General features: G+C 41.4%; 2 protein-coding genes across 4 annotated transcripts; both read left to right on the forward strand.

Moving 5' to 3' along the window:
- The first annotated feature begins 711 nt into the window (after positions 1-711).
- Positions 712-14,686, forward strand: TMEM175 (transmembrane protein 175). Of its 3 annotated transcripts, none has more exons than XM_013367696.3 (10): positions 712-924; positions 1,420-1,458; positions 2,547-2,644; positions 3,118-3,169; positions 4,061-4,096; positions 7,027-7,110; positions 7,788-7,952; positions 9,232-9,310; positions 11,677-11,818; positions 12,344-14,686. In XM_013367696.3, the coding sequence occupies exons 1-10, from the start codon at positions 754-756 to the stop codon at positions 12,993-12,995; spliced, it is 1,518 nt and encodes a 505-aa protein (XP_013223150.2). In that variant the 5' UTR covers positions 712-753; the 3' UTR covers positions 12,996-14,686. The 3 variants fall into 3 exon arrangements, with proteins under 3 accessions (XP_013223150.2, XP_064901675.1, XP_021146184.1); XM_065045603.1 differs by having other exon boundaries at positions 741-924; positions 3,118-3,213; XM_021290509.2 differs by lacking the exon at positions 712-924 and adding an exon at positions 953-1,253.
- Positions 14,687-19,255: 4,569 nt separating this feature from the next.
- ATP5ME (ATP synthase membrane subunit e) lies at positions 19,256-22,312 on the forward strand. The gene is made up of 4 exons (XM_005504582.4): positions 19,256-19,370; positions 19,545-19,599; positions 20,030-20,128; positions 22,173-22,312. The coding sequence occupies exons 1-4, from the start codon at positions 19,335-19,337 to the stop codon at positions 22,196-22,198; spliced, it is 216 nt and encodes a 71-aa protein (XP_005504639.1). The 5' UTR covers positions 19,256-19,334; the 3' UTR covers positions 22,199-22,312.
- The last annotated feature ends 2,621 nt before the right edge of the window (positions 22,313-24,933 follow it).

Raw genomic sequence — 24,933 nt, forward strand, 5'->3', positions numbered from 1 at the left:
AACCCCTTTTTATTTCTCTGCAATAAACGCCTTTTGCAACAGTTCACTTCAGCTACAGCACAACTTGACTAGAAACTAAGGCCTACATATCCCAAGTAGACTATCATTATGGTATGAACTAAACCTGCTAACAGAATAAAAACCTGAACATAAACCAAAATCCTCCAGTTCACAGCTCCAGAAGACAGAAGGCAGCACCTAAAACAACCACCAAATGGTTTTAAGTGATTGAACAAGGCTGATTATGCTTGTAAAAGCCAAACCAAACCAAACCAAACCAAACCAAAAACCCAGAGGGAAATGGGTGGGGAAGTTACTCGGGAGTTCAGGTGTGGATTTTAAAACATGATTTATAAACAAACTAAGAATCTCCAAACACAACAACCTCTGGTAAGTGTAACCTTTGGTGTATATACACTAGCTGTAAAGAGCTTTGGTGGCAGGTAACATATCAACACATCATTTATAACGCTGCTTCTTCCCCAGAACCCACCTGCCCACGTCACCTGTATCAGCCATCAACTCTAAGATTCCAAGACATCCCCACGTGCACAGAAAATCGCTTTTAATTTATATGTATTTCCCTATTTCCAACAGCAGCACGAGCTCCCCTGGAGGCGGCTCCCCGGGGTCCCGCTAATCCTCCCTCATGGGGAGCCGCCGCTCGCGCCCCACCCAGGGCCGTGCGAGAGCGAGCCCCGCCCCACTCAGCGGCCTCTCCCGCCGGCGCTGGGGGCGGAGCGCAGCGGGGCCATGTCGGCTCTGCGAGCCGCGGACCCGGGTCCCGGCGGCGGGCAAGTGGAACCCGAGCCGGTGTTGGTGCGCGATCGGGGGCTGGAGCTGGAGTTGGGGAGCAGCAGGCAGACGTCGCACCGGCTGTTGGCCTACAGCGACGCGCTGCTCTCCATTATCGCTACGGTGATGGTGAGCGCCCGGCCCAGGCGCGGTGTGGGGCCTGGTCAGCCTGGCTCCGCCGTGGAAGAGGCACCGGCGGCGGGGTAGCGGGACTCAGGGCTGTCAGGCCCGGCACCCGCAGCTGGGCGGGTGAGGGGAAAAGCCCTGAGCAGCTGCAGCCTGTCGGGCTCTCCGGTCTGCGCCCGCTGCTTCCGAGAAGTCGTGTCCGCCTCTTACCACCAGCCCTGTTCCTGCAGCGCTGCCGCAAAATACCGGCGTCGATCCCCGAACAGGGGAGTCGTGTGCCTGCGAGCGCGGCGGGCCAACCCCGGGCAGCGGCGCCCAGTCCTGGGGGCCAGGTAATGCGGTGTCCTTCGCCCGAGGAGTGCCGCCTTTCAGAACTGCAGGCTGTTGGTAGCAGTGTGAACCAGGAATATTTGCGGCCACCTGAAGCTTTTTTGGATTTTAATAAAGTTCTCAATAAGGAAAAGAATGTTATGAACTAATAAATTGTTGTCGTTTCAGATTTTGCCCGTGGCTCACACAAAAATACATCCTGATCAGGTATTGTATGTGTTTTGTTTTGTTGTTTCTCTTGTTTTTGTGAGTACATGCAACATCCTAATTCAGAACCCCACTTCAAGTTCCAGACTTTCAAAAAGCGTAAACCATTAAGTAGCATTAAAGCCAACAGAAACTTCCCGTAGGGGGAGGAACCGTTGAGCTTGGGGTGAAAATTTAAATATTGAAGGTCTGTGTAATTTGCACAACTTCTGATAATGAAACCTGCATGAGCTGTACACATAGGCCATTGATTTTATCTGGTTACTTCTGCATGAAAGGTGAATTGACAATCTAACCAAAACATCTTTCAGAAAGCATGTGCTCTTTTTGGTGATACATTATCACTTTAAGAAGCTGCTTACATAGTGCAAGCTGAATGCTGGTTTTAAGATCAGGTTAGTAATAAATGCAATGAGAATGAGCAAAAGTGGCAAAAGAAGACTACAGAAGATAAGCTAACTATGAAAGAAACAGGAATGTCAAGCAGCATAAATTAATCATTTGAGAAAGCATAGAGGGTTTTTAAATCATAATTTATTTTTCTGCTCTTAAAAACAGACCTAGATGCAAATATTTTGTCTCATGTATTTTAGGAAACTCAGATATGCCACACGAATCTATTCAAGACATTGTGGTGGTACATGCAGAATTTGCTGTGGTTAAGCCCTCCCTCATTGTTGAGAATGTGTGTGATGCTTCTACTCCAGAAGTCAATGCTAAGAAAATAAAAGAGGTGTTTTGTGGCCAGCCCTCCTCTAAAATCCATTTTCACAGTGACAGTGATGAGAGAGTGCCTAAATGAATCACTAGTTGAACTGAGCACTGGGAAGCCCTTCTACAGGTTGAAGAGATATTTTGGTACATTGTTTGCCACTAACTATGCATTTCAACATGCTTACAAGTGTTTAATAAACCAGTTTCTTTGCATGATAGTAAAAAGATTGCTGGAGGAGAAATGCATTCCTGGCAGACATTTTCAAAAAAATGTATTACATGACTGCAAGTCCTTCCTTATTTGCAGATACTGCTAGTAATTTCACAATGTAACATTTAACTTTCCTGTCTCTGGGTGTCACTTTCTGTTTCAGAAACTAGGTGAAAGTGTTCAGCAACTTCTTCTAGCAAAAATTTCAGTCTACTTGATGACATTCTTAATAGTCACAGTGGCATGGGCAGCTCACGTAAGGTAGGAACACAGTGTTTAACTCCAGAGTTAAAGAAAAACTATTGTTTAAAAGGACAGGAAGTAACCATGTGCCTGATACATTTCTGTCTTGCTGACAGGTTTCTGAATTGCCTTTTGCTGGATAATATAAAAATTCATTGTCAAGAAATGCTACCCTAAGCAGTGAATAACTAATTGTACTCTTACACCACTGACACAGTGATATAGAGAAAACATTCTCTGTGTTTTAAATTAGAGTTACTCTTTGTTTTACTTCATATTCTAGATGGGATTAAACCTCTAATTAAGTTGAAAAATCCACATTATTTCCATGTTTGAGCTAATGAGTTTTGATAGCACCTGGACTACTTGTATAAACTCTGGAGCAAAAGAAATCAGGTTGCCCTATAGTATCATAAAAGTACAATTTGTATACAGTGTTGTAAAGCATGTTTTGGGAGCTGACTTCATGATATCTTGCTTTGCCTCGGCAGGTTATTTCAGGTGATAGAGCTTATAGATGATGTCCTTGCTCTTCTAAACCTGGTAAGCCTTGTCAGACAGGATGGATGTTTATCTAGCAAGTAGAGGTAACTTTTTTTTTTTAAGTCTGTATGCACATATTGAAAAGTTTCTAACTTAAGTAGCGTAACTGCCAAATTTCTAAGTCCAGAAGATAAAAAGAGCTTGAATTCCTCCTTGCCAAAGTGGCTGATTGATAATTAATTTGCTTTTAACTTCCACATGTTTTCCTATAAGCTAAAAGCCAGCTAAAAGCTGCAACAGGTTAGTCTGAAGTTCACGAGGGAACAGAAAAGGCACCTATGGCAAAAGCTTTTGACTGTGTTCCTCAGTGTCCAGCTGAAGTACCTGTCTTCCAGGCTTAATAAAATGTAACACTTTGTCTTTTGTGGCAAAAAATCTTAAGCGGTAGGTTTGAATTACAGTTACGTTTTCAGTCATTTTGCTGTTTAAGTTGCTCAGAAATTGATTCTGAAGTTTTCACAGCAATGCCTTTCTTTGTGCTTGAGGTGTTTTTGTTTGTTTGTTTTATTTTTTAGATTTGGCTTTTTTATATATGAAATATTTGTGATCAGAGATCAATGGTTTTGACAAATCAGGAGCACCTCTTTAGAAGGTGTCGTACTTTTGGCATTGTTACTTCAGGTAGCCACAGCAAAACCCATGATGTTGGTAACAAAACTGTAGTGTTTTCTAAAATAAGCCTGTACAGTTTGAATAGCAAACATGGAAGATGTGTACAGAACTACCCATTTGTTACAATCAAAGCTTAGCAACTTCTGAAATGTATTTTTTTTCAATGACACAGCACAAGCATTTCATTTGTTTTTGTTGCATCCTCTAGACACATATTTAATGAGGGAATTGCTTGCTTTGTATTTTATCTGGTGTTTTGGTACCTTTTTTCTTTTTTAGGCTTGTATGATGATCATAACATTCTTGCCCTACACAGTAAGTGCTTTTCTAAAGTTTTACGTATGTTTAAATTATAGGGTTTTTTTCTTTGTTTATTTGGAAATAGTTTACTAAAGTATTCAGACACCCAGGAAAGTGTTATTAATATTGTAGTATAAATATTAAGGTATAAGCGCTGAATCTACTGTAATAGTTAAGGCTTACTTTTCAAAAAATTCTGGAGGGCACTTTATAACTTTCAATTACCGAATGTTATAGACCTGGTAGAAAATTAGTATTATAAAAGAAAAATTATAGAAATGGAAAGTCATAGTTTCCAATAACGTATTTCTTAAAATAAATAATAATTTTTTTTTTTTTTTTTTTAAGTAGCTGTATTGAAAAATGTTGAAGTTGCTTGGTGATAAATTTGCATTTTGTAAGGGAAATAAAGCTGTGTTTCAAACTCCTCTTTAGATGACAGAACACTTTCCTTTTGTAATCTAGACAGAATTTTTGGTATCACTTTTGTCTTACTCAACAAGGTTGATTCTTGCAGCAAATAATTATTTTTTTTAAATCTGCAAATTTGATGTTTGCACAATTTCTGATCAGATGACCTTTGGACCTTTGCAAGCATATTTGCAAGCGAACACCATATTAGCAGAACAAAGCACTTGCTTAAAATGCATCTTGACTTTTATGGTATATGCAGAACAGATTTATATGACAGGCCCCTGTTTCATTGTGGATATATCTGTGTTACATATTAGTCTGCAAAGAATAAGGCTGTGGTCAGTAAAACAATATCAGCAAGAGCACATACTTCTTTGCTTTGAAGCTGAAATAATTTGTCAATGTTACCCTAATACTACTCCCTGCTTTTTCCCCCCCAATGAAGCTGCAGAAACTAATACAGCAGGGAGTCATGGAGGCAGAGAAATTAAAAGATTGAAAAAGGTCTCCTAATATCAAGAATTTTCACAGCTATGAACATCTTGTCTACTGAAAACACTGCTCAACTTTATGCTAAGCTACAAGCCTCTGTCTACAGTGCTGGAGGCTGTCATGAGGAGCCCTATACCCCTGAGGCCCCAGAGGAAGTCAGGACAATGAAGGGAGTACGCCTTGCTTGATGAGGACTGTTAGGGAGCAATTAAGCAATCTGGACATCCATAAATCCATGGGTCCAGATGGCATGCACCCACAGGTGCTGAGGGAGCTGGCTGAAGTCATCGCTAGGTCACTCTCCATCGTCTTTGCTAAGTCGTGGGAAATGGGAGAGGTGCCTGAGGACTGGAGGAAAGTAAATGTCACTCCAGTCTTCAAAAAGAGCAAGAAGGAGGATACAGGTAACTATAGTCCAGTCAGCCTCACCTCCATTGCTGGAAAGGTGATGGAACAACTTGGTGCCATCTCAAGGCCTATCAAGGATAAGAGGGTCATTAGGGGCGGTCAACTTAGGAGCTTCAACAAGGGGAAGTCGTGCTTGACCAACCTCATAGCTTTTTATGAAGACATAACCAGGTGGATAGATGATGGTAAAGCAGTGGATGTGGTCCATCTCGATTTCAGTAAAGCATTTGACACCATCTCCCACAGCATCCTCACAGCTAAACTGAGGAAGTGTGGACTGGTTGATCAGGTAGTGAGGTTGACTGGGACCTGGCTGAAGGAAAGAAGACAGAGAGTTGTGGTCAATGGGATGGAGTCCGACTGGAGGCCTGTATCTAGTGGAGTCCCTCAAGGGTCGGTACTGGGACCAGTACTACTCAATATATTCATCAACTACTTGGATGAGGGAATAGAATGCACTGTCAGCAAGTTTGCTGATGACACCAAACTGAGAAGAGAGGCTGACATGCCAGAAGGCTGTGCTGCCATCCAGCGAGACCTGGACAGGCTGAAGAGTGCAGCATGGAAAAATTTAATGAAATATAACAAGGGCAAGCGTAGAGTCTTGCACCTGGGCAGGAACAACCCCAGGTTCCAGTGTAAGTTGGGGAATGAATGACCTGTTGGAGAGCAGTGTAGGGGAAAGGGACCTGGGGATCCTGGTGGACGACAGGATGACCATGAGCCAGCACTGTGCCCTTGTGGCCAAGAAGGCCAATGGCATCCTGAGGTGTATTAGAAGGGGTGTGGTTAGTAGGGCGAGAGAGGTTCTCCTCCCCCTCTACTCTGCCCTGGTGAGACCACATCTGGAATATTGTGTCCAATTCTGGGCCCCTCAGTTCCAGAAGGACAGGGAACTGCTGGAGAGAGTCCAGTGCAGAGCCACAAAGATGATTAAGGGAGTGGAGCACCTCCCTTATGAGGAAAGGCTGAGGAATCTGGGTCTCTTCAGCTTGGCGAAGAGGAGACTGAGGGGTGACCTCATGAATGTTTATAAATATATAAAGGGTGAGTGTCTTGAGGACGGAGCCAGGCTCTTCTCAGTGACAACCAATGATAAGACAAGGGGCAATGGTTACAAACTGGAGCACAGAAGGTTCCACTTAAATATGAGAAGAAACTTCTTCTCAGTAAGGGTAACAGAACACTGGAACAGGCTGCCCAGGGAGGTTGTGGAGTCTCCTTCTCTGGAGACATTCAAAACCTGCCTGGACACCTTCCTGTGTAACCTCATCTAGGTGTTCCTGCTCCAGCAGGGGGATTGGACTAGATGATCTTCTAAGGTCCCTTCCAATCCCTAACATTGTGTGATTCTGTGAAGCCAGTCTGTAGCTACTATGGAGACACAGTGTCAGAGAGGTTAAGATTTTGTGGTATCAACATCAGAGCAGAGCCATTTCTCCAGATGCCTTTGGTTTGGATGCCTGCATGTTTGTGACTAGAAATTGCGTTTAGTGGAATTATGTTGAAATGCAAAGTATTAATAAGGTTTTTGACTTTCAGTATTGAATGAAGAGTGCTTCTGTTTCTCTACTGTTATTCCTACATTGCATCTTAATTCAATATTTGATCTCATTGCATTTTTTTTCTAGTTTTCCTTAATGGCCTCCTTTCCAGAGGTACCTTTTGGCATTTTCCTGTTCAGTGTCTGTGCTGTTGTCGTTGGCCTTATACAGGTATTAGAGCTATCCATTTACATTTTCACTTTTAAATAGATTTTCTTGGGTAGAACTAAAATTACATTTCTTAACTATGCATATAAATTACTAAATGTCTTTTTTGTTTGTATAGCATTCTTTTTCAAATTTGTGTTTATTGTGATACTATATTATCTGTAAGATACTATTTCATCTGTAAGATGAAAGTTTGCATTGCCACTGTCCTGTGAAACTGAGTTCTGCAACTAAATCAGCTGATCTCAAAGTCCACAGACTAGTAATTAATTTCCCACTCATTAAAAGTGCCTTGGGGAAATAGCAGTTGACTTTTTGTGCTGAGATTCTTACTGAGCCATGCAGCAGTAGCTGAGTGAACATGGGCTTTCAGTCTCAGTCCAATGACACTGGTTTTCTACTGGTGCGGTGCCTTGTTGCTTTCTTTTCCGTATTGTGGAGGTATTCATTCTTCTTTATATAAGGTCCATGGTCGTGACAAGCTATGCAGGGGAGACTAAAATCTTGACATGAAGTGTACTGTGAAATCTCAGTGTTTCTAAGATCAGCCCTCAATGTTAGAATAAATAATAAGGTTGAAAGTGTGTTGTAACTTGTTGATTTATAGTTTTACGGGTTTTTATTTGAAATGCTGCATATACTTGTTTGTAATAACTTCAGTAATGCTCTTCTCCTTGTAGGCTGTGATAGTAGTGTATGGATTCTATCACCCACACTTACTGAATCAACAGATACAGGTGTCTGAAAATCAGAATTTCTATAAACGACGTATCTTAAAGATTATCCTGAGAGGACCACTTTTATGCTTTTTAGCAGCCATCTTTTCCTTTTTCTTTATTCCTTTGGTAAGTTTTCCCAGTTAACCAAAAACTTTGATTCAGCAGTTTATACTAGTTGTATTTAGGACATGTCTATGTTAAACTTGCAGATTTTCCCAGTTGCCAGTTCTGTGATATTGTAATCATGGATGCTGGTTTGCGTTGAAGGTGTTCAATTCACAGATACAATCCGTAATTTGATCCATGAGTTTGGGTAGTTTTGAAATCATACTCTGCTACAATATTTGCTTTACTTTCTACACCTGATTTTTTTTTTTTAATGCTTTTCTTAGTTAGAAGCAGGTCTTCTAAACTGTAATGTAGCATGTTTCTTATCATAAGTAGGTGAGATAATGTGGAAGGTTACATGAAATAAACATCGCATTGCACAAACTGAAGACAAGTGAAGATATTTGCTGCACTAATTCAGAGTGTAAGAGCAAATAGCATAAGCAGACCAGTTAGCCAGCCTGCACCCCAAAACATATTTTTAGCTAAGGCCTGTTCTTACACAGCCTTCTTCTCTGCCATCCTTATTAAATAGCTTTTGTCTTTCTCAGAATCTCTACTTAGAACTGAAATCCAGTTTTTGGATTTATCCTGAGCTTCCTTTCCTTTATCTTGTTGTTTAGGAAAAGGTGGTTTTAACTGAATTTTGAGAGAGTTTTGATGGGAATTACCAGTGTTTAAATAACCCCCAAATTTGACAGGAATCAGGTTGCTGTTGATAAAAAGGGACAGTTGAGTCCAAATGTGAAAAGGCCTAATTTTAATTGAACATATGTTTTTCTCTTGCACCCTTACTTCCCTGTAGTCCCTTACCTTGTTCGCTAGTGTATTTTCTTTTAATATTAATAATAGTGAAATTAGTCTCCAAGCTGCTCTTGTGCTTAGACCTATGCAAAATCTATGAACCACTTACGACCCAGCGAGATTTCTTTCGGACACAAGTAGTAGAATCATAGAATATCTCAAGCTGGAAGGGACCCATAAGGATCATGTGGGATAGTTCTCTAACTTCCAAGTAAATCATTACTGCATTTTTGTTAGCAGAATTATTTCCTTTCTTGTTTTAGCTTGCTTCATAATTGGTACTAAATTAGGTATCAGAAATCAGTGTTAGGTTGCACATGTGATATTCAGGAGGTGCATGTCCATTTCAGGCCAGCCTTTTCTGTGGAGTCAAGATTTATTTTCTCAATGTGATTACACCTAAAGATTGAGAGTAGTAATTTAATATTAAGCTTGGAAGGTAATTTATATTTTGATAACTAAATTTAAACTGTGTTCATTTTCCTCTCCATAGTCTTACGTACTTCTTGGGCTTGTAATAATTTTTCCACATCTCACTCGATTCGCTACATGGTGTAAAACCAAAATTGTTGGTGAGTAACAATATTTGCAGGAGTATGTTCAGATCTGTTATTATGTTGTCAACATGTTCTCCAAATAGCCTGAAATGAAGTAATTTCAGTTCTACTTTCAGTCTTGGAACATAGTGATTGGGGTGTTTATTGCTGTGCTTCCAAGCAGTTTATCCATCACTCCCTGGTTTGCCTTGATATGTGACTGGATTTGTGTAAGGCACAACACATTCAAATATCATTTCTGAGTGCAGAACCTCTCTGGTTTGTCCTGAATATACATGTGCATGCACATACAAGTACATGAAGAATAGCTGCAGGACACCTATCCCTTTTCCTTCCTAAAAAAGGGAGCATGGAGATTGAAAAATATAGAAAGGAAACTCGGTGCCTGTATCACTTTCTTCCCACTAATATTGTATGGTCCCACATTTTCAAACTGGCAAGCGGAGCACCTATAATTCAAACTTTTTCAGGGTAATTAACTGTTTAGGTTGCAGCATCTCATTAACTGCTGTGGTTTGAAGGTTTAAGTCAATGTAAATCCATGCTTCCTTCCCTCATGCTTATATTCTTTCTGCCCTCCTTGTGTCAGCACTAACACATGCACAACCACGCCAACAGCCAGAGCTGCTCTTAAACTCTGTTGAGTAGGAGGTTGCCAGTAGCAAAATAAAGGAGAAGGTGGTATTGTGCAACCTACTCAGCCAAAAGGTGGAGCATCCCTCTTTGAGAGCAATATAAACTGACCACAAGACCACTGAGCCGATCATGTCTTTGGAATTGGCACTCCTGAGGTGAGTCAGAAGAATAACACCTTTGTGCTGCTGCTGTTGAGCCTTGTACAATTCCGTATGTGTACACTGCAAATGTAAACATACTTTTGACTTCCCCATGTGGCAGTAATAATACACAGAAATGCTCTGAAATCACAGAATCACTTCAGTTGGAAGAGATCCTCAGGATCATTGAGTCCAACCATAACCTAATTCTAGCACTAAACCATGACCCTGAGAACCTCATCTAAATACCTTTTAAAGACCTCCACGGATGGTGACTCAATCACTTCCTTAAGCAGCCTGTTCCAGTGCCTGACAACCCCTTCTGTGCATGATTTTTTCCTAATATCCAGTTTGAACCTCCCCTAGTGCAACTTGATGCCATTTCTTCTTGTCCTATCACTTGCTACTTGGGAGAAGAGACCAACACTCTCCATGCTACAACCTCCTTTCAGGTAGTTGTAGACAGCAATAAGGTTTCCCTTCAGCCTCCTTTTCTCCAGGCTAAACAGCCCCAGTTCCCACAACTGCTTCTCTTCAGATTTGTGCTCCAGGCCCCTCACCAGCTTCGTCACCCTCCTCTGCACTCTCCAGCTCCTCAATGTCGTTCTTATGATGAGGCGCCCAAAACTGAACACAGTATTCAAGGCTGGGCCTCACCAGTGCCGAGTAGAGTGGCACAATCACTTCTCTAGTCCTACTGGCCACACTATTTCTGATACAAGCCAGGATGCTCTTGGCCTTTTTGGCCACCTGGGCACACTGCTGGCTCATTCAGCTGGCTGTCAATCAGTACCCCCATATCCCTTTCTGCCAGGCAGCTTTCCAGCTCTCAGAGCCATAGAATAAACACATACAAATATTGCCTGTGCCTACTGTGACAGAGGCACTGGAGTTTGCAGTCAGGTCATGTCTATGTATGTCTCACCTTGTCAGATGGCTGACATAAAATACTGCTCTATAGTCTGAATTGTGATTACAGTTACTTTTCATTCATTTCCTCTCCTATTTCTTCTAGAAGCTGTACCATTTTCTTTGTCCAACCTATACTCCTGAAGTGGTGTACCTTGGCTGGCAGTTCAGATTTCAGTCTTTAGGGATGTGTTTGACATTTCCTATGTGAGGTCCAGAACTCCACCTTTTGACTAAGACTGGATTTATTGTAAAGCAGACCATTTGATGTCCCAGTGCAGCCCTGTGCTCCATTGAGTTTTTTCTCCCATGCCGTATAAATTCTTAGTCTTAGAGGACATGCAGGTATTAGGGCTTCCTGAGATATAGCATCACATTTGTTTAGCTCAAATGATTTGTTCAGTTATAGCTTTGAGTCATTATGCACTTGGTGGAAATGGTCTGCCGTGTAGTTTAAAGGACAAGGATTTTTTGTCCCTGAAGCACTTGTCCGGAAAGCAACATGAACTTCAGGAGGAGGTACAGCTGCTGAAAAAAGTGGAGCGACTGACCTGTGTGAATAAATGGCACCCTTCTTTCTTCCTTAATGATTTTGGCAGGTGGGGAGAAAAGGAGGTCACATTAGGGTTTTTAACTACCTTGCTTTATACTTCCTGATTTTGTCTTTCATAAGTAAACATCTGGATTTGCTTCCAGGTCAGAGAGATGAAGAGGAGGCACACCATAGTTTAGAAACCTTCACTTTTTACCTCAGCGAGCCTCTGAGTAAGGAACGGGTAGAAGCATTCAGTGATGGAGTCTATGCTATTGTAGCAACCCTGCTGATTTTGGATATATGGTAAGGCTTTCTGTTGCCTCTTACACTTTGTATTGTTAAATATGATATTAATATTTATCTATATGTAATATTTCATGAAATAAAATTAACCAAAAGTTGACTTCTAAAACCTGCAGTGGTTGCTTTATAGTATGATTTTCTGGAAAGATACAGGACACAAACAAAGGATATTTTTAATGCCCACATTTCAGCTGTAGTGATCATCAGTCTATTTAATGTTTGTTGCGTGGGAGACTTGAAGAACAAAGCTTCCTTTTTGCTTAGTTTTCAGATAAAAGGCTGATTAGTCACTGGGGCAACCTTATTACATTAATGTAAAGGAATGTCAACTTACTTTCAGATTTCTTTTCAGATCTAATTTATTTGCAGAGCTGTTATTTGAAAGGCTGTTTTTAAGTTACAAATTAGAGAACTACTAACTGGACGTCTGTTCCCTACTTACAGTAAAGCAACATAGTTCAGTGTTGCTCCAGGTATGTTTTTATAACAGCAATATGCAAAATAAAGTGAGTTTTCTCTCTACAGTGAAGACAACGTCCCTGATCCTAGAGAAGTTGAGGAGAGGTTCCATGGCAGCCTTCTTGAAGCTTTACGTGAATATGGACCAAACTATCTTGCCTACTTTGGCTCATTTGTAACAATTGGTCTCCTGTGGTTTGTCCACCACTCACTCTTTCTTTATGTAACAAAAGCTACGCGATTAATGGGGCTGCTTAATGTACTTTCATTGGCTTTCATTGGTGGGCTTCCGCTAGCTTACCAGCTGACCAGTGAATTTGCAGAGAAGTCTCACAATGAAATAGAAGCCATTCAGGTCAGCTGTGTTATCACTTTCTTTGCCAGCATATTTCAGTTTGCAATATGGACTACAGCCCTCCTCTATGAAAGGGAAACTTTGCATCCTTTTGCTAGATATGGTGGCAAAGAGCATGCCTTCATGTTTGCAAAGCTAGCTCTCTACCCTTGTGTGAGCCTCGGGGCCTTCTTTCTAACATGCTTATTAAGTGAATTTAGCACAGCAATTTTCCATCTTATGCAGATTGTAATCCCATTTGCTTTTCTTGCCTTACGCATTTTTGTTAGAATTTCTTTAACTGTCATAAGGTCCATGATGTCTCTCTCCAGACAGAAGGTTGTATTGTTAGAAGAAGAGGAGGCATGTTTATCTCCTACGTAAACACTGTCCTAAATTTCCATGCAGTGCATGTGAAGTTATAGCATTAACTTCAGTTCTCCTAACTCACATTATCTTCATTTGTGGATTATATTGACCTGAAACAAAGTTTGTCTTGTCTATAACTGGGGCATATTTAAGTTTTAGCTGGTCATGCTTGAGACTCTCCAAAACCTGTAATTGAAAAAATTGGGTAAGTAAGGGATACAAAAAAAAAAAACAAATGTGTTCTGGTTCCTTTAGAGTTAGTCTTTGAAAGAAAAAAAAATGCTGCTTGACATGTAACTGCAGGAGTGATCAATTAAGAAGTGCACAAACAGATGCCCAGAAAAATGCCTTTTTTTCTGAAATACAGCAGTCATTACAGCAGCCCAACACAAGTATAGAAGCTGGTTGTGCTACTTTAAGATGGGGAGTGAGACTTGGAAGACATGGAGACCTCTGAGTGGTGCATCATGACAGAACCTTTGTGCATACAGGTTGCTGTTCTACTTTTTTTTTTTTTTTTTTTTAATGGTTACAACGTCTCTTCTGCAGAGCCAGAAACTTGTGATAACATTTTGAAAATTACTTCTGTTGGACTGGCTGTGAGCATGAGTTAGGTGGGAGTTGGAACTGTGACTTGTATGCAGTCTTCCAGGCTCTGTGAACACAAGTTCTTCAAACCTATCTGTTGTTTTGAAAAAATATGTGTATTTAACAAATGAGGATTCATGTGGCTATGTATCCAAGGTTTGAACTAGCTTTGGTATCTTCCAGGGAAGAGATTCAAAGAGCTATGGACTAGAGGTAAATTTGTTTTCAGTTCTGAAGCAGCTGCTCATCTAAAATGAAAGGTTTGGATTTCTTAGACTTCTGGTGTCTGTTTTCATGCCTGTTGAAAGAAACATCCTTCTTTTTATTCTGACGACATGATGTCATATTCAGAGAGAACATAAGACTTTCCTGCCAATATAAGAGTTCCCTATCAAGTAAGGGAGTTGAGTTTTTCCCTAAGTAGAGATACACGAGCCTCAGCAAGACAGCAAAAGAAACTAAGTATGTAGAAGTTCCAGTCCAGGGCATGTTGAATTTTTTTACACTTATGCGCAGTTTGATAAGCTTTATTCTTATCAAACATTACCCTGCAGAGAGCTGTACAGAAGGACTGGACAAAGATGTCTGGCCCCTGGCTGCCCTGGCAGCCTTTACGTTTCTTTTTTGGCAGAGCCATTAGTTTGTATCTTGAACTGTCATAATGCCTGATAACTTAATGCCATATTTGAAGGCATTTGAGGGATTTTGTTGTTCAGCTTAAACAAACAAAAAAAACAACCAAAAAAAACAAACTGGTGGCAAACTATGCCTGGAGTACTTGCTAGTGAAAGCAAATTCAAATATCTTATTTCAGTTGAGATCAGTTGTAAAAGCACTTGTGCTTTTGGTTTGAAGCACCTTGGCACCAATATGTAATCGTTAGTATTTCATACACACTTGTTATGAGAGAGTATGTTCAGATATGTAATGGGTTTTGTACCTGGTTGATGTTAAATGACTTGCAGTAGGATTCTGCATTGTGTTGTATTACAGGGTGTTTCTGATATTTAACAAAAGCACTTTTGGTTCTACATGGTTTTGCTTCTAATGTGCAGCAGGCACATAATAAGCAGTGAATATGTGTATTTATAATAAATTTCTATCAGTGAAAAAAGAAAGCATCTAGTGCTTTATTTCTGCTCTGCAGGTGAAATTGAAATCTCATGTCTACAATTAAAATTATATTGAACATTCTTTTTATTTTTTTCCTTCAAAATCATCAAGGTCCCTTTCAACCTCAACCATTCTGTGATTTTGTGTGAAACACTCAAAAGCTTTTAATGTGAAGTAAAGAAACATTGATTTTACTTCTGTTGGTACTTGAAAAAAATGAGACCTGAAACTAAATCTGACCAAAGAGTTTCATTCCAGTGTTTACAGGGATGCTTTGAAGAGTGGTGAGTTGCAATGCATAAGTACTACAAGGAACTGTTTTGGCTAACTAACAAGTTTTTCCTTTTTTAATTTTCCCTACTTGCCAGTAAGTAATTTGTTCTGCAGAAAGAACAATTCTTCTTTTGCTTGTAGTCAAGATACTGTTATTCAATCCAAATTTATTAATACATCAGAACCTAAACTTGAGGGCAAACTTGACCTGAAGTTTTGAAAAATCAGAATTGATTGTTTTAGTAAGTTCTGGAGAAACAAACTGCATTTCAGAACGAGGCATTAATATGAACTGTGTGTTTCTCAAGTAGATTCCCAAATCTAACTGTAACTAGCTGTTCTTTACAGAATTAGTAATGACCACAGGTTTTTATCCTTAGAAAAACTAAAGTGAAACACAATGATTATAATGATCTCAGAATGACAGAATGGATGAGGTTGTAAGGGATCTCTGTAGACTGTCTAGTCCAAACTTCCTGTTTAAAATAGGATTGGCTAGAGCTGGTTGCTAAGGTCTGTGCCTAGTCAGACTTTAAGCATCTACCCAGAGGGAGACACCACAGCCACTCAACAGATCAACCTGTTTCAATGTCCAATCACCCTTAGACTGGAGAAAAAAAAAAAAAAAAAAACCCTTGTACAAGAGATGCTCCAGCCCCTGCATTGTCTCCATTGCCCTTCAGTGGATTTGCCCTAGAATGTCCACGTCTCTCCTGTAATGGAGAGAGGAGAGCTGGACACAGCACGCTGGATGTGCTCTCACCAATCACTTCCTTTGACTTGCCAGTGGCATTCTTCTTAAGTCCAGGAGGCTGCTGGCCCTCTTTGCCAGAATAGTAGCTTTAATTAAATAAAATCTCCTGAAAACAAAGAAGTAAAATTGCAGTAAAATATTGCGGAAAATCTTCCCTTCTAGAGACACTTAAATTTTTTGCCTGTGGTACTGGTACTGCCAATCAGGAACAACTGTCTCCCAAACTGAATAGGTCAGGTCGGACAAAATGTGATCATGCATGGGAGGGTATTTGAGAAGTCTGTTGTCCTCAGTTCACAACTGTGATTCCATAATGATGTCTGTTTTGTTTGTTCAGACTGTTTGGCCTTGTTAATGGATAAATTCAAGATTAACCTATTCAAGACATTAAAAAATGGTAACATCCACTGCCAGCACTGTCGTCTCTGCCTTCCATAACAAATTATGCTAGCTGAAAAATTCTGCTAAAGAATGCTGAAGGATGAAAGTTCCGTTTGGAGCCTTCAGGATAATGATGAGTGTATAGAGCTCTTAATCCACTTTAAAAGAGTAACAGTCATAGCTGGAGTTCTTTGCAGAGACAGGATCTAAGTTTAAACACTATAAACATTGTGAATGGTTTATGACTTTTTTCCCATATTTTATGAAAACAGCTGAATCAGTGCAAGTAATTCTCTTACTACTTACCAGGAAGCTGTTTCTTAGGATGACACCAACTTCCATTAAGTTTAGTGCAGACATAATCAAAGCTATTGTTCGGCATTTGATAAAACAAGAGCAGCTCTTGTGATTGGATTTTTCAGTAAAATAAAGTCAGTCACCAGGAATTTTGGACTTGCTCAGTTTGATTTTTCAGTATAAGGGTACTTGACAGTAGTAAGCAAAGCTTAAATTCACTATAGGAACTTGATTTGCAGTTTTCAGAAACCTGTAGGGTGACTCAGGACAGTGTCAGGTAACGGTGACCTATTTGGTTGCTACTGTTGAATGGGGCAGAAAGAGAAATGTTTTTGTGGTGAGAAGAAAACACACGGATAACCTTTTAATGCTTATAATTTGAGATTTTATTGCAGGTAACTACATAGTGCTATTTACTCTTCCTCTTCTTCTCCCTGTGTGATGGTGCAGTATTGTGACTTGGTTGTCCAAGTTGCCTGCTGCATCATTAGGGGAAAAACAGAACATTTGTTCTATCATCAAAAGAAATAAAGAGCAGTAATGATTTTTCCTCAAAGCTTTAGTGCTTTCTGTTTCAACATCCAGCACAGGGATCTCATTCAATTAACTGCTCAAAATCACTAAAAAATGGAGTATTTTGTTGCTTTGAATAAATCAAGCTCAATCAGTAACTCACTAAAGCATTTCTGCACAGCAAAATCTCACAAAATGACTTAGTGCTAATTTGTAAAGGCATTGGCTCAAGAGCAGAATCTGCTGTTACTGACAGAGTCCTTCTGTAGAACTTATTTTTTTAGAAAGATATAAAACTTTTTTTTTTTTTTTACCCTATTTTAGGAGTGGAATTTTTGACATATGGAACTGCCTTTTTAAAAAGGAATTTGTATTTAGCACCTGCATTCATGTAAGTGACAACTCAAGTCAGCAATGAATTTGTTAGCCTGGGCCATCAGAAGACATTTCAGGCTGGTGGTACACAGAAAAGGCTAGTTAGGTGGCTGACTAAAGTTAGCTGTTTTTAAAAATAAGTGATGCAGTAATTCAGGACCGTCACATTTTCCAACTTTTTTCTTTGTAGCAGTAAGTTGAAAAACACTTCTGGCTAATATATGAGCTAACTTGAACGTTTTGGGTTTAAAACTGATATACTAGCATCTAGAGGAATGCCAGACTGGGTTTCTAGTTCTGCAGGTGCCGGTCTCCAAGTCAGCATGTGTTCTCCGCACAGATCACCATGAAGACTACTAGTTATATGGCTGCTGCGGCTTTGTGTTTATTTATGTGTGTTTATTTATTTTTATTTTATTGTTTATTTTATTTATTTGTGAGAGTTAATTGAAATCATGCCACTGTTGGGTATTTAAGGATTTTAAAACTCTCATCTGGATATGCATTGGACAAAAGCGGCTGAATAGGCGATCACTGTGCCACTAGTAGCTTCACTGGTTTGCTACTGACTTTGCATCAAGCTTTGCGGTGAATTACTACGGCATTAACAACTGATGCTGGCATTCGGAATTACAATTATATCCACCCTACAGTGATCTCTCATTCGTAATGCTCCAAATGCTCTCAAGAGTTCTTGCTACTGAAAGCAAAAAAGGAAATGTAAAAAAAAAAATCAAAACAAATAAAAAATTCCTGATACGTTACATACATTCCATACATGAAAGCGCTTTCAGGTCTCACTGATCACAGTATCACAGTATGTTTGGGATTGGAAGGGACCTCAAAAGATCATCTAGTCCAATCCCCCTGCTGGAGCAGGAACACCTAGGTGAGGTCGTGCAGGAACATGTCCATGTGGGTTTTGAATGTCTCCAGAGAAGGAGACTCCACAACCCCCCTGGGCAGCCTGTTCCAGTGCTCTGTCACCCTCACTGAGAAGTTTTTTCTCAAATTTAAGTGGAACCTGTTGTGTTGCAGCTTGATCCCATTACCCCTTGTCCTATCATTGTTTGCCACCGAGATACTGATATGGGACATACAATATTTACATCAATAATTTAAAAAATTTATACTACAAATGAATGGAATACTGAAAATCTCCCAACAGGCTCCCTAAAGAGAAAAGCATTTCAGATCTTTTTCAGTGAAGCAATTTCAGTTATCTGTGACTTGATAAGCAGAAAAGAAGAGAGGCAATTAGCTTCCAGGAAGTTTAATAATCATATATATTTACCCTTTCACTGTGTATGTTTAATTTTTGACAAGGACTATAAAACGATGGCACTAATGAGCAGTCAGCTAAGATCCAGATTCTTTTATAAGAGAATATGGCACATAATCCAGATTTCTTAGTTGCCTGGCACGTAACATGATTTTGTTAAGGTTCAAGAATCAAACACAAAGGTATATACTCCGTAGTCCTTGCTAATGTGGATTTGCCCTCTGGATCAAACACGTAGAACCCTGTTAACGCAGTTTCTCCGAGACCAAAGCCCCGGGAGGCAGCGGACCCGCAGGGGCAGGCGGTATCGCCTCCGACCAGGCCTGCTGCTCCCCGTGTCGGCACAGCCACACTCCCAGGGGTTGAGGCGCCTCTCCGCTCCTCGCAGGAACCTCCGAGTCGCGGCAGGAGTGAGAGGACGCCGACCCTGCGGGCTCCCAGTGTCGCACCCGCAACCTGCGGGGCGTTTCTCAGAAAAGGAAAAGCCACGTCCGCTCCTTCCCGCGGCGGCCGAGCGACGGGCCGCGGGGACGGTTCCTCCGTTTTCCGCCACGGGGAAGTGAGTATGGTCCATCTTGCAACGTGCCAGCTCTTAGCTCATATGTGACCAGACACATCGGGCGCTGGGCGGTCACAGCGTTTGGCGAAACATCTATCCCCCCAACCGGCGGCTCTGACACGGTGCCGTGTTTCCGGCAGCACCGCCTTCTCCAGGCGGAGCTTTCCGCCCCGCCGCTGGCTGAGCTTCATTTCTGGCCGCTGCTCCGTCGCCGTCAGGATGATTCCGCCGGTGCAGGTCTCCCCACTCATCAAGGTAAAGGCGGCGGGTGGCTCTCCCGGCGCCGAGCGGTGGTCCCGCTGCGCTCTGGGGCGAGGTGCGGCCGGTGGCCTCGTCGGGCTGGGGCGGGCGGGAGGCGACGCGCCGGGCCGGGCCTGGCAGTGTGTGTGAGCCGAGCGAAGGGCGCGTCCTTGTCTTTGCCTCCCACAGTTCACCCGGTACTCGGCCCTGCTGGTGGGGATGATCTACGGCAAGAAGCGATACGGTGAGTGCAGCGCCCTGGGCGGCCTCTCCCCTCCCCTGCGTGGCTCGCAAGGGCACCTTGAGGCGGCCCGTGCGGGGCGCGCAGCTGCGGGCCCGGCCGCCATTTCCCCTCACCCGCCGCTGCGGCAGCTGCGGAGCCCTTGCTGAGCCCTTGCTGAGCCCTTGCTGAGCCCTTGCTGAGCTGGCCCGGGGAGGCGGGCTCGTAGCGGTGTAAAGACACAGATTCGTATGAACTGTGCCTTTGGGCCAGCGAAATTTTTGTTGGATGGTGTGGTAGGGTTAGTTTTGTTTTCTCGTTTGTTTGTTTGTGGGTGTTTTATTTGCTTTGGTGTTTTGTTTGTTTTTTGTGGTTTTTTTGAGTGTGCTAGTAAGTGCAGAGCTCTGTGCTGGGTTCTAGAACTTGTTTTCTAAAGCAAATATGTTAATGACAGACTACCTAAAGCCTGTTGCTGCAGAAGAGAGAAGAATAGAGGCTGAAGAGAAAAAGAAACGTGAAGAACTTGAGCGAATTGCAAAAGAGCTTGCAGAAGGTAGTCCCTCAATTTAATTTGTGCATTCCTTCCCAAAGCACCACTGTCTTTGCAGGTGAACTGTTTTACTGGAGTGTTTTTAAGAGAAATTTAGACTCAGAGGCAGTGGGCTGCAGACTCATGTGGATCCATGGAGCAGTGGTTAGGGTTCTGTGAAGGGTAAGCAGTGCTGCTGTTTGACAAGCTTTTCAAAGTGTAAGTAAGCATCAGTAGAGGAAAAATTAAAAACACTTTTGTAGGAAATGATCTTGCCAGTATAATAGGCTCAGGCAGAGTCTTTCAGCAGAGTGTATTTTATTAATGATCTTGCAAAACCGGGTGTCCTATCTAATGGTAAGCACACAGAACAGGGCAAAAGGCAGCTGCTTATATATCCCCCGAATCCCGGCCATGAATTCCCGCCCCTGTTCCATGTTGGTTGAGTACTGCAGGGTTTACAGACGACCCGACGCTTCCCAGATACCCTGTCTCAGTTTACCTACATCATTAATTCTAATACACACCCCCTTTTTTTATTTATTTCAATTTAAAGTATGGTCTCTTGGCTCTTTGGCTAGCCTTCCCCCTAGCTTAATTGTAACTGTAGGATTTGGTTTGCAGTCTGAAATTAATGCAAATGGATTTTGTTATACATTCAAGATCTGATAGCCACATGTCCCTCAGTCCCCACCTGCTGGGGTCAGACCTCAGATCCCCAATTCAGAAAACATTTCTCCTTCAATGGCTCCTTACACTTTTGCAAACAAACAGGGCTTGTTAAGTGGCTGAATTTTGTCTGAGAAAATGAATTGTTAAAAGCTGCTGGTTATTCTGTCAGGAATAACAGGAACTGTATGTTAACTGTACTCAGATATCCTTTATTCAGCTGAATGCAGCAAACCTGTGATCCCTTTTCTCCGTGCAATACAAAAATCACACAAATGTGACCGATGTTCTAAACCAGAAGTCGTAGGTGACTGCTTGTAATAGCAGCTCAAACTTTAAGTGGTATCACTAGCGTAGTGTTAGAGGTCAGCTTCATTTGTTGTATATCTCATGTGAAGAGGATGTGCTGCAGGTGATCAACTGAGAGTAGTACTGCTGCTTTTTTCTTATACCACCATATAGTATTCCTGCTGCAACATACTTTCCCTTGTCCTTAGGATTATTTCTTGGGTCCGCTGTGCATTTCTAACATAGGATTCCTCTCCCCACCTTAGAGAGGAGTGTGTTCTCTAGCTTGAACTCACCAAGTTTGGTTTTTTTTTTTTTAGGTAGATTTACAGTTTAGTGGAGCTTGACGAAAATGGATTAATAACTCAAGCTCTTCTTGGTGCAGCTACACACTTACTGACTATTTTCCTGGGAAGTAGTGACATTTGCATTGTCCTAAACAAGACTGAAGTTAACAGAACTCTGTAAAAGTAAATTAATTACATGTATATAAAACCAAATATGCAAGTTGGTGAACTGTATTACTTCTTGGAGATAAAGCTGTTTTGCGTGGCTGTTTTACCATCTTAAATATGTAGGTTCTGTTGGTCATGGACTAAACAAATAGGTCTTTTACACGTTTTCTAGTTTAGCTGAAACAGAGATAGAAGCTGTACTAGGTTGTAGCTACTCTAATTAATAATGGAGTTCTCTGATTATTTCTTTAGAATGTTTAATCAATTTAAAAGTGACCAGTCTGCTTTCCCAACAGTGGTTTTGGTGTGGTCTTCCAGTTAGAAAATAAATTGTAAAAACTTCAGTGCAATGCAGTTTTTGAAGATTGCTATTTACAAATGCATCCAGTTACCCATCAGTAATGATAGCTTTTTCTAGGCTTATTTGAATTGTCAGTTCAGAAACTGTCATTTACTAGTGAGTAAGTGAAAAAAGTGCCTTTACCCCAAAGCAATGAAATAACTTCCACTGAATAAACAGAAGCAGGAATAATAAAAACTGGCTGGAAAGAAATGCCATATTTAAAGGTAGTCTTTGATCTCACTAATGCTTTGCATATTTTAGTACTGCATGGGAGTGACTAGTAATCCTATGTTTGTTTTTACTTACCTTCTAGCAAGCGAAGAGTCCATATTGAAATGAACAGAAGATTGGATCTCACTTTTCACACATGAAAATAAATGGCTAGCTCTGAACAGTTCAGTGGTTTGTGGGCTCTGCATGCTCTTCTATCAATAAAGTACTTAAAACACTTCAGTTGTTTGGTTTTGGTTTTTTGTTTTGTGTTTTTGTGTGTGTTTGTTGTTGGTTTTGTTTTTTTGTCGTTTTGGTTTCTCTTGTTTGTTTGTTCGTTAATTTTTTTTTTAGTGAATTGCACAGAACAACAGCAGACTTACAGACTGTGACAGGAAGCATTCCTCACAAGCTGGCCATTGCTGTGGTTGAATCGCCCAGTTGTAGTCCTCCAAGAGGCAGTCGCTACACCTATTACTCATAGGTAATATTTGTGATCAGCAAATATGTACGAGTTAATATATGTGGGCAGGTGGGGAGGCTGGCACGGCACTGGCTCTGTGAACTGATTTATTAAATACTTGACAAGGGAGTTGCTGTCATCTTTTTTCAGATTTGTTACCACAGTGGATTACTGCATGATTCTTCCATTTGACAATGCAGTCAGATTTGATTGTGACTTGTCAAGCCGTGCTGAGGTCTGAGGAATTTGTGCTGACGCACTAGTGAAATGTTTCTAAACGCATTGATTTTCAGATTTAACAATTTGTCAAATGTTCCCCAAAACTGAGAATAAGTTACAGTCAAACTTTAGTTCTTATCTTGTAAGAAGTGACTGACTATGCAGGTGACTGAAGTTTTAATTAGTGGCCCTTAATGTGAAATGTCTGCTTTTAACATGTAAGCTGCTAAAGTACCTCCTCAGCTGTACAGAACTCCAGTGTCCCAGAAGCAGTGAAAAAGCCTATCCTTGTAGATGGTGGTGTTGAGTGACTTGTTTTGTGTTCTTGTTTTTCTCACTGTAAGTAATACTAGTAACTCTCTCAAAGGTTCTGGGGTTTCTTATTTGGACAATGGATAGCTTCCTTCTGACACTGCAGATAAGACAGCTGAAACTGATTTCAGCTCTGTTAGGTTGCCACAAAAGTAATTGTGTTTTTTGCACTGGTGAAATTTACCGTTTGATATTGAAATACATCCTTAATAGGATTTAAAGTACTTTTCTTGCCCTATGGGTTTTTTCCTACAGATTTACTCCTTGCTGTTTATTTTATATTTATTTTAGACTATGGAAATGAAAATAGACAAAAAGCAAATTCAAGTGATTTTCTTGTTTGAGTTCAAAACGAGTTGTAAAGCAGTGGAGACAACTCGCAACATCAGCAGTGCATTTGGCCCAAGAACTGCTAGTGGGCGCACAGTGCAGTGGTGGTTCCAGAAGTTTTGCAAAGGACGAGAGAGCCTTGAAGTGGGGAGTGTAGTGACAGGCCAGTGGAAGTAGACAATGACCAACTGAGAGCAGTCATGGAAACTGATCCTCTTACAATTGCATTAGAAGCCGCCAAAGAACTCAACGTTGATCATTACACAGTTGTTCGGTAGTTGAAGGAAGGGTGAAAATGTTTTATAAGTGGGTACCTCATGAGCTGACCAAAAATCAAAAAAAGCATCGTTTTGAAGTGTCATCTTAGTGTGTTCTACGCAAGAATGACGAACCATTTCTTGATCGGATTGTGACATGCAATGAAAAGTAGATTTTAAGTGACAACCAGCAACAACCAGCTCAGTGGTTGAACCGAGAAGAAACTCCAAAGCACTTCCCAAAGCCAAACTAGCACCAAAAAAAAAGCTCATGGTCACTGTTTGGTGGTCTGCTGCCGGTCTGATCCACTACAGCTTTCTGAATCACAGCTAAATCATTATATCTGACAAGGATGCTCAGCAAATCGAGGAGATACGCTAAAAATACAGCTGGCATTGGTCAGTCGAAAGGGCCCAGTTCTTCTCTACAATACCTGACGACACTTTACACAGCCAACACTTCGAAAGTGGAACAAACTGGACTATGAGGTTTTGCCTCATCTGCCATGTTCACCTGACCTCTCGCCAACCAACTACCACTTCTTCCAGCATCTTGACAACTTCTTTGCAGCAGAAAGTGCTTTCCAAGAGTTTGTCAAATTCTGAAGCACAGATCTTCATGCTACAGGAATAAACAAACTTCTCATTGGCAAAAAAAGTATGTTGATTGTAATGGTTCCTATTTTCATTAATAAAGATGTGTTTGAGCGTAGCTATAATGATTTAAAATTCACAATCCAAAACTGCAGCTACTTTTGCACCAACTGTGGCAGTTGCACATCCCCCTGAGATCTGGAGCCTTCAATGCGGCCGTTGATGGCTCTTTTAGCACCTTTTGTGCCCCACTGTGCCTGTCCCCATGTACACACCCAGGGTGGTACCAAGTTGTTGATAATTACATCCTTCCCTACCCTGGGGCAGGGTGACTTCACCTCCACCAGCTGGTGAGGCAGGAGGGGTGGGACCCTTGGTCAATTGACAAGGTCCCATTGAGGACAGGGTCAATTGACAGGGTCGTTAGCAGAGGAGGTGCTCAGACTAGCTGCAGAGCTTCTGGACCATATTGTAATGTCCACAGTCAGATCTGACCAGACTGTGAAACGGGGTTCCCCCTGTGGGAGTGCTCTTCTCAGAGCAGCATGTCTGTGAACTGGAGCACTCCCTTTAGAGTGGGATGCCATCTAAGGAGACTTCCTGGGATTCAGAGCGCCTCACCTCCTGTGGTGAGTGGTTATTTACTGGATATATCCCTGAATGAGTCCTTGACTAACCCAGGTGAGTGA

Source organism: Columba livia, chromosome Z (genome assembly GCF_036013475.1).
Source record: "Columba livia isolate bColLiv1 breed racing homer chromosome Z, bColLiv1.pat.W.v2, whole genome shotgun sequence".
NCBI classification, from domain to species: domain Eukaryota; kingdom Metazoa; phylum Chordata; class Aves; order Columbiformes; family Columbidae; genus Columba; species Columba livia.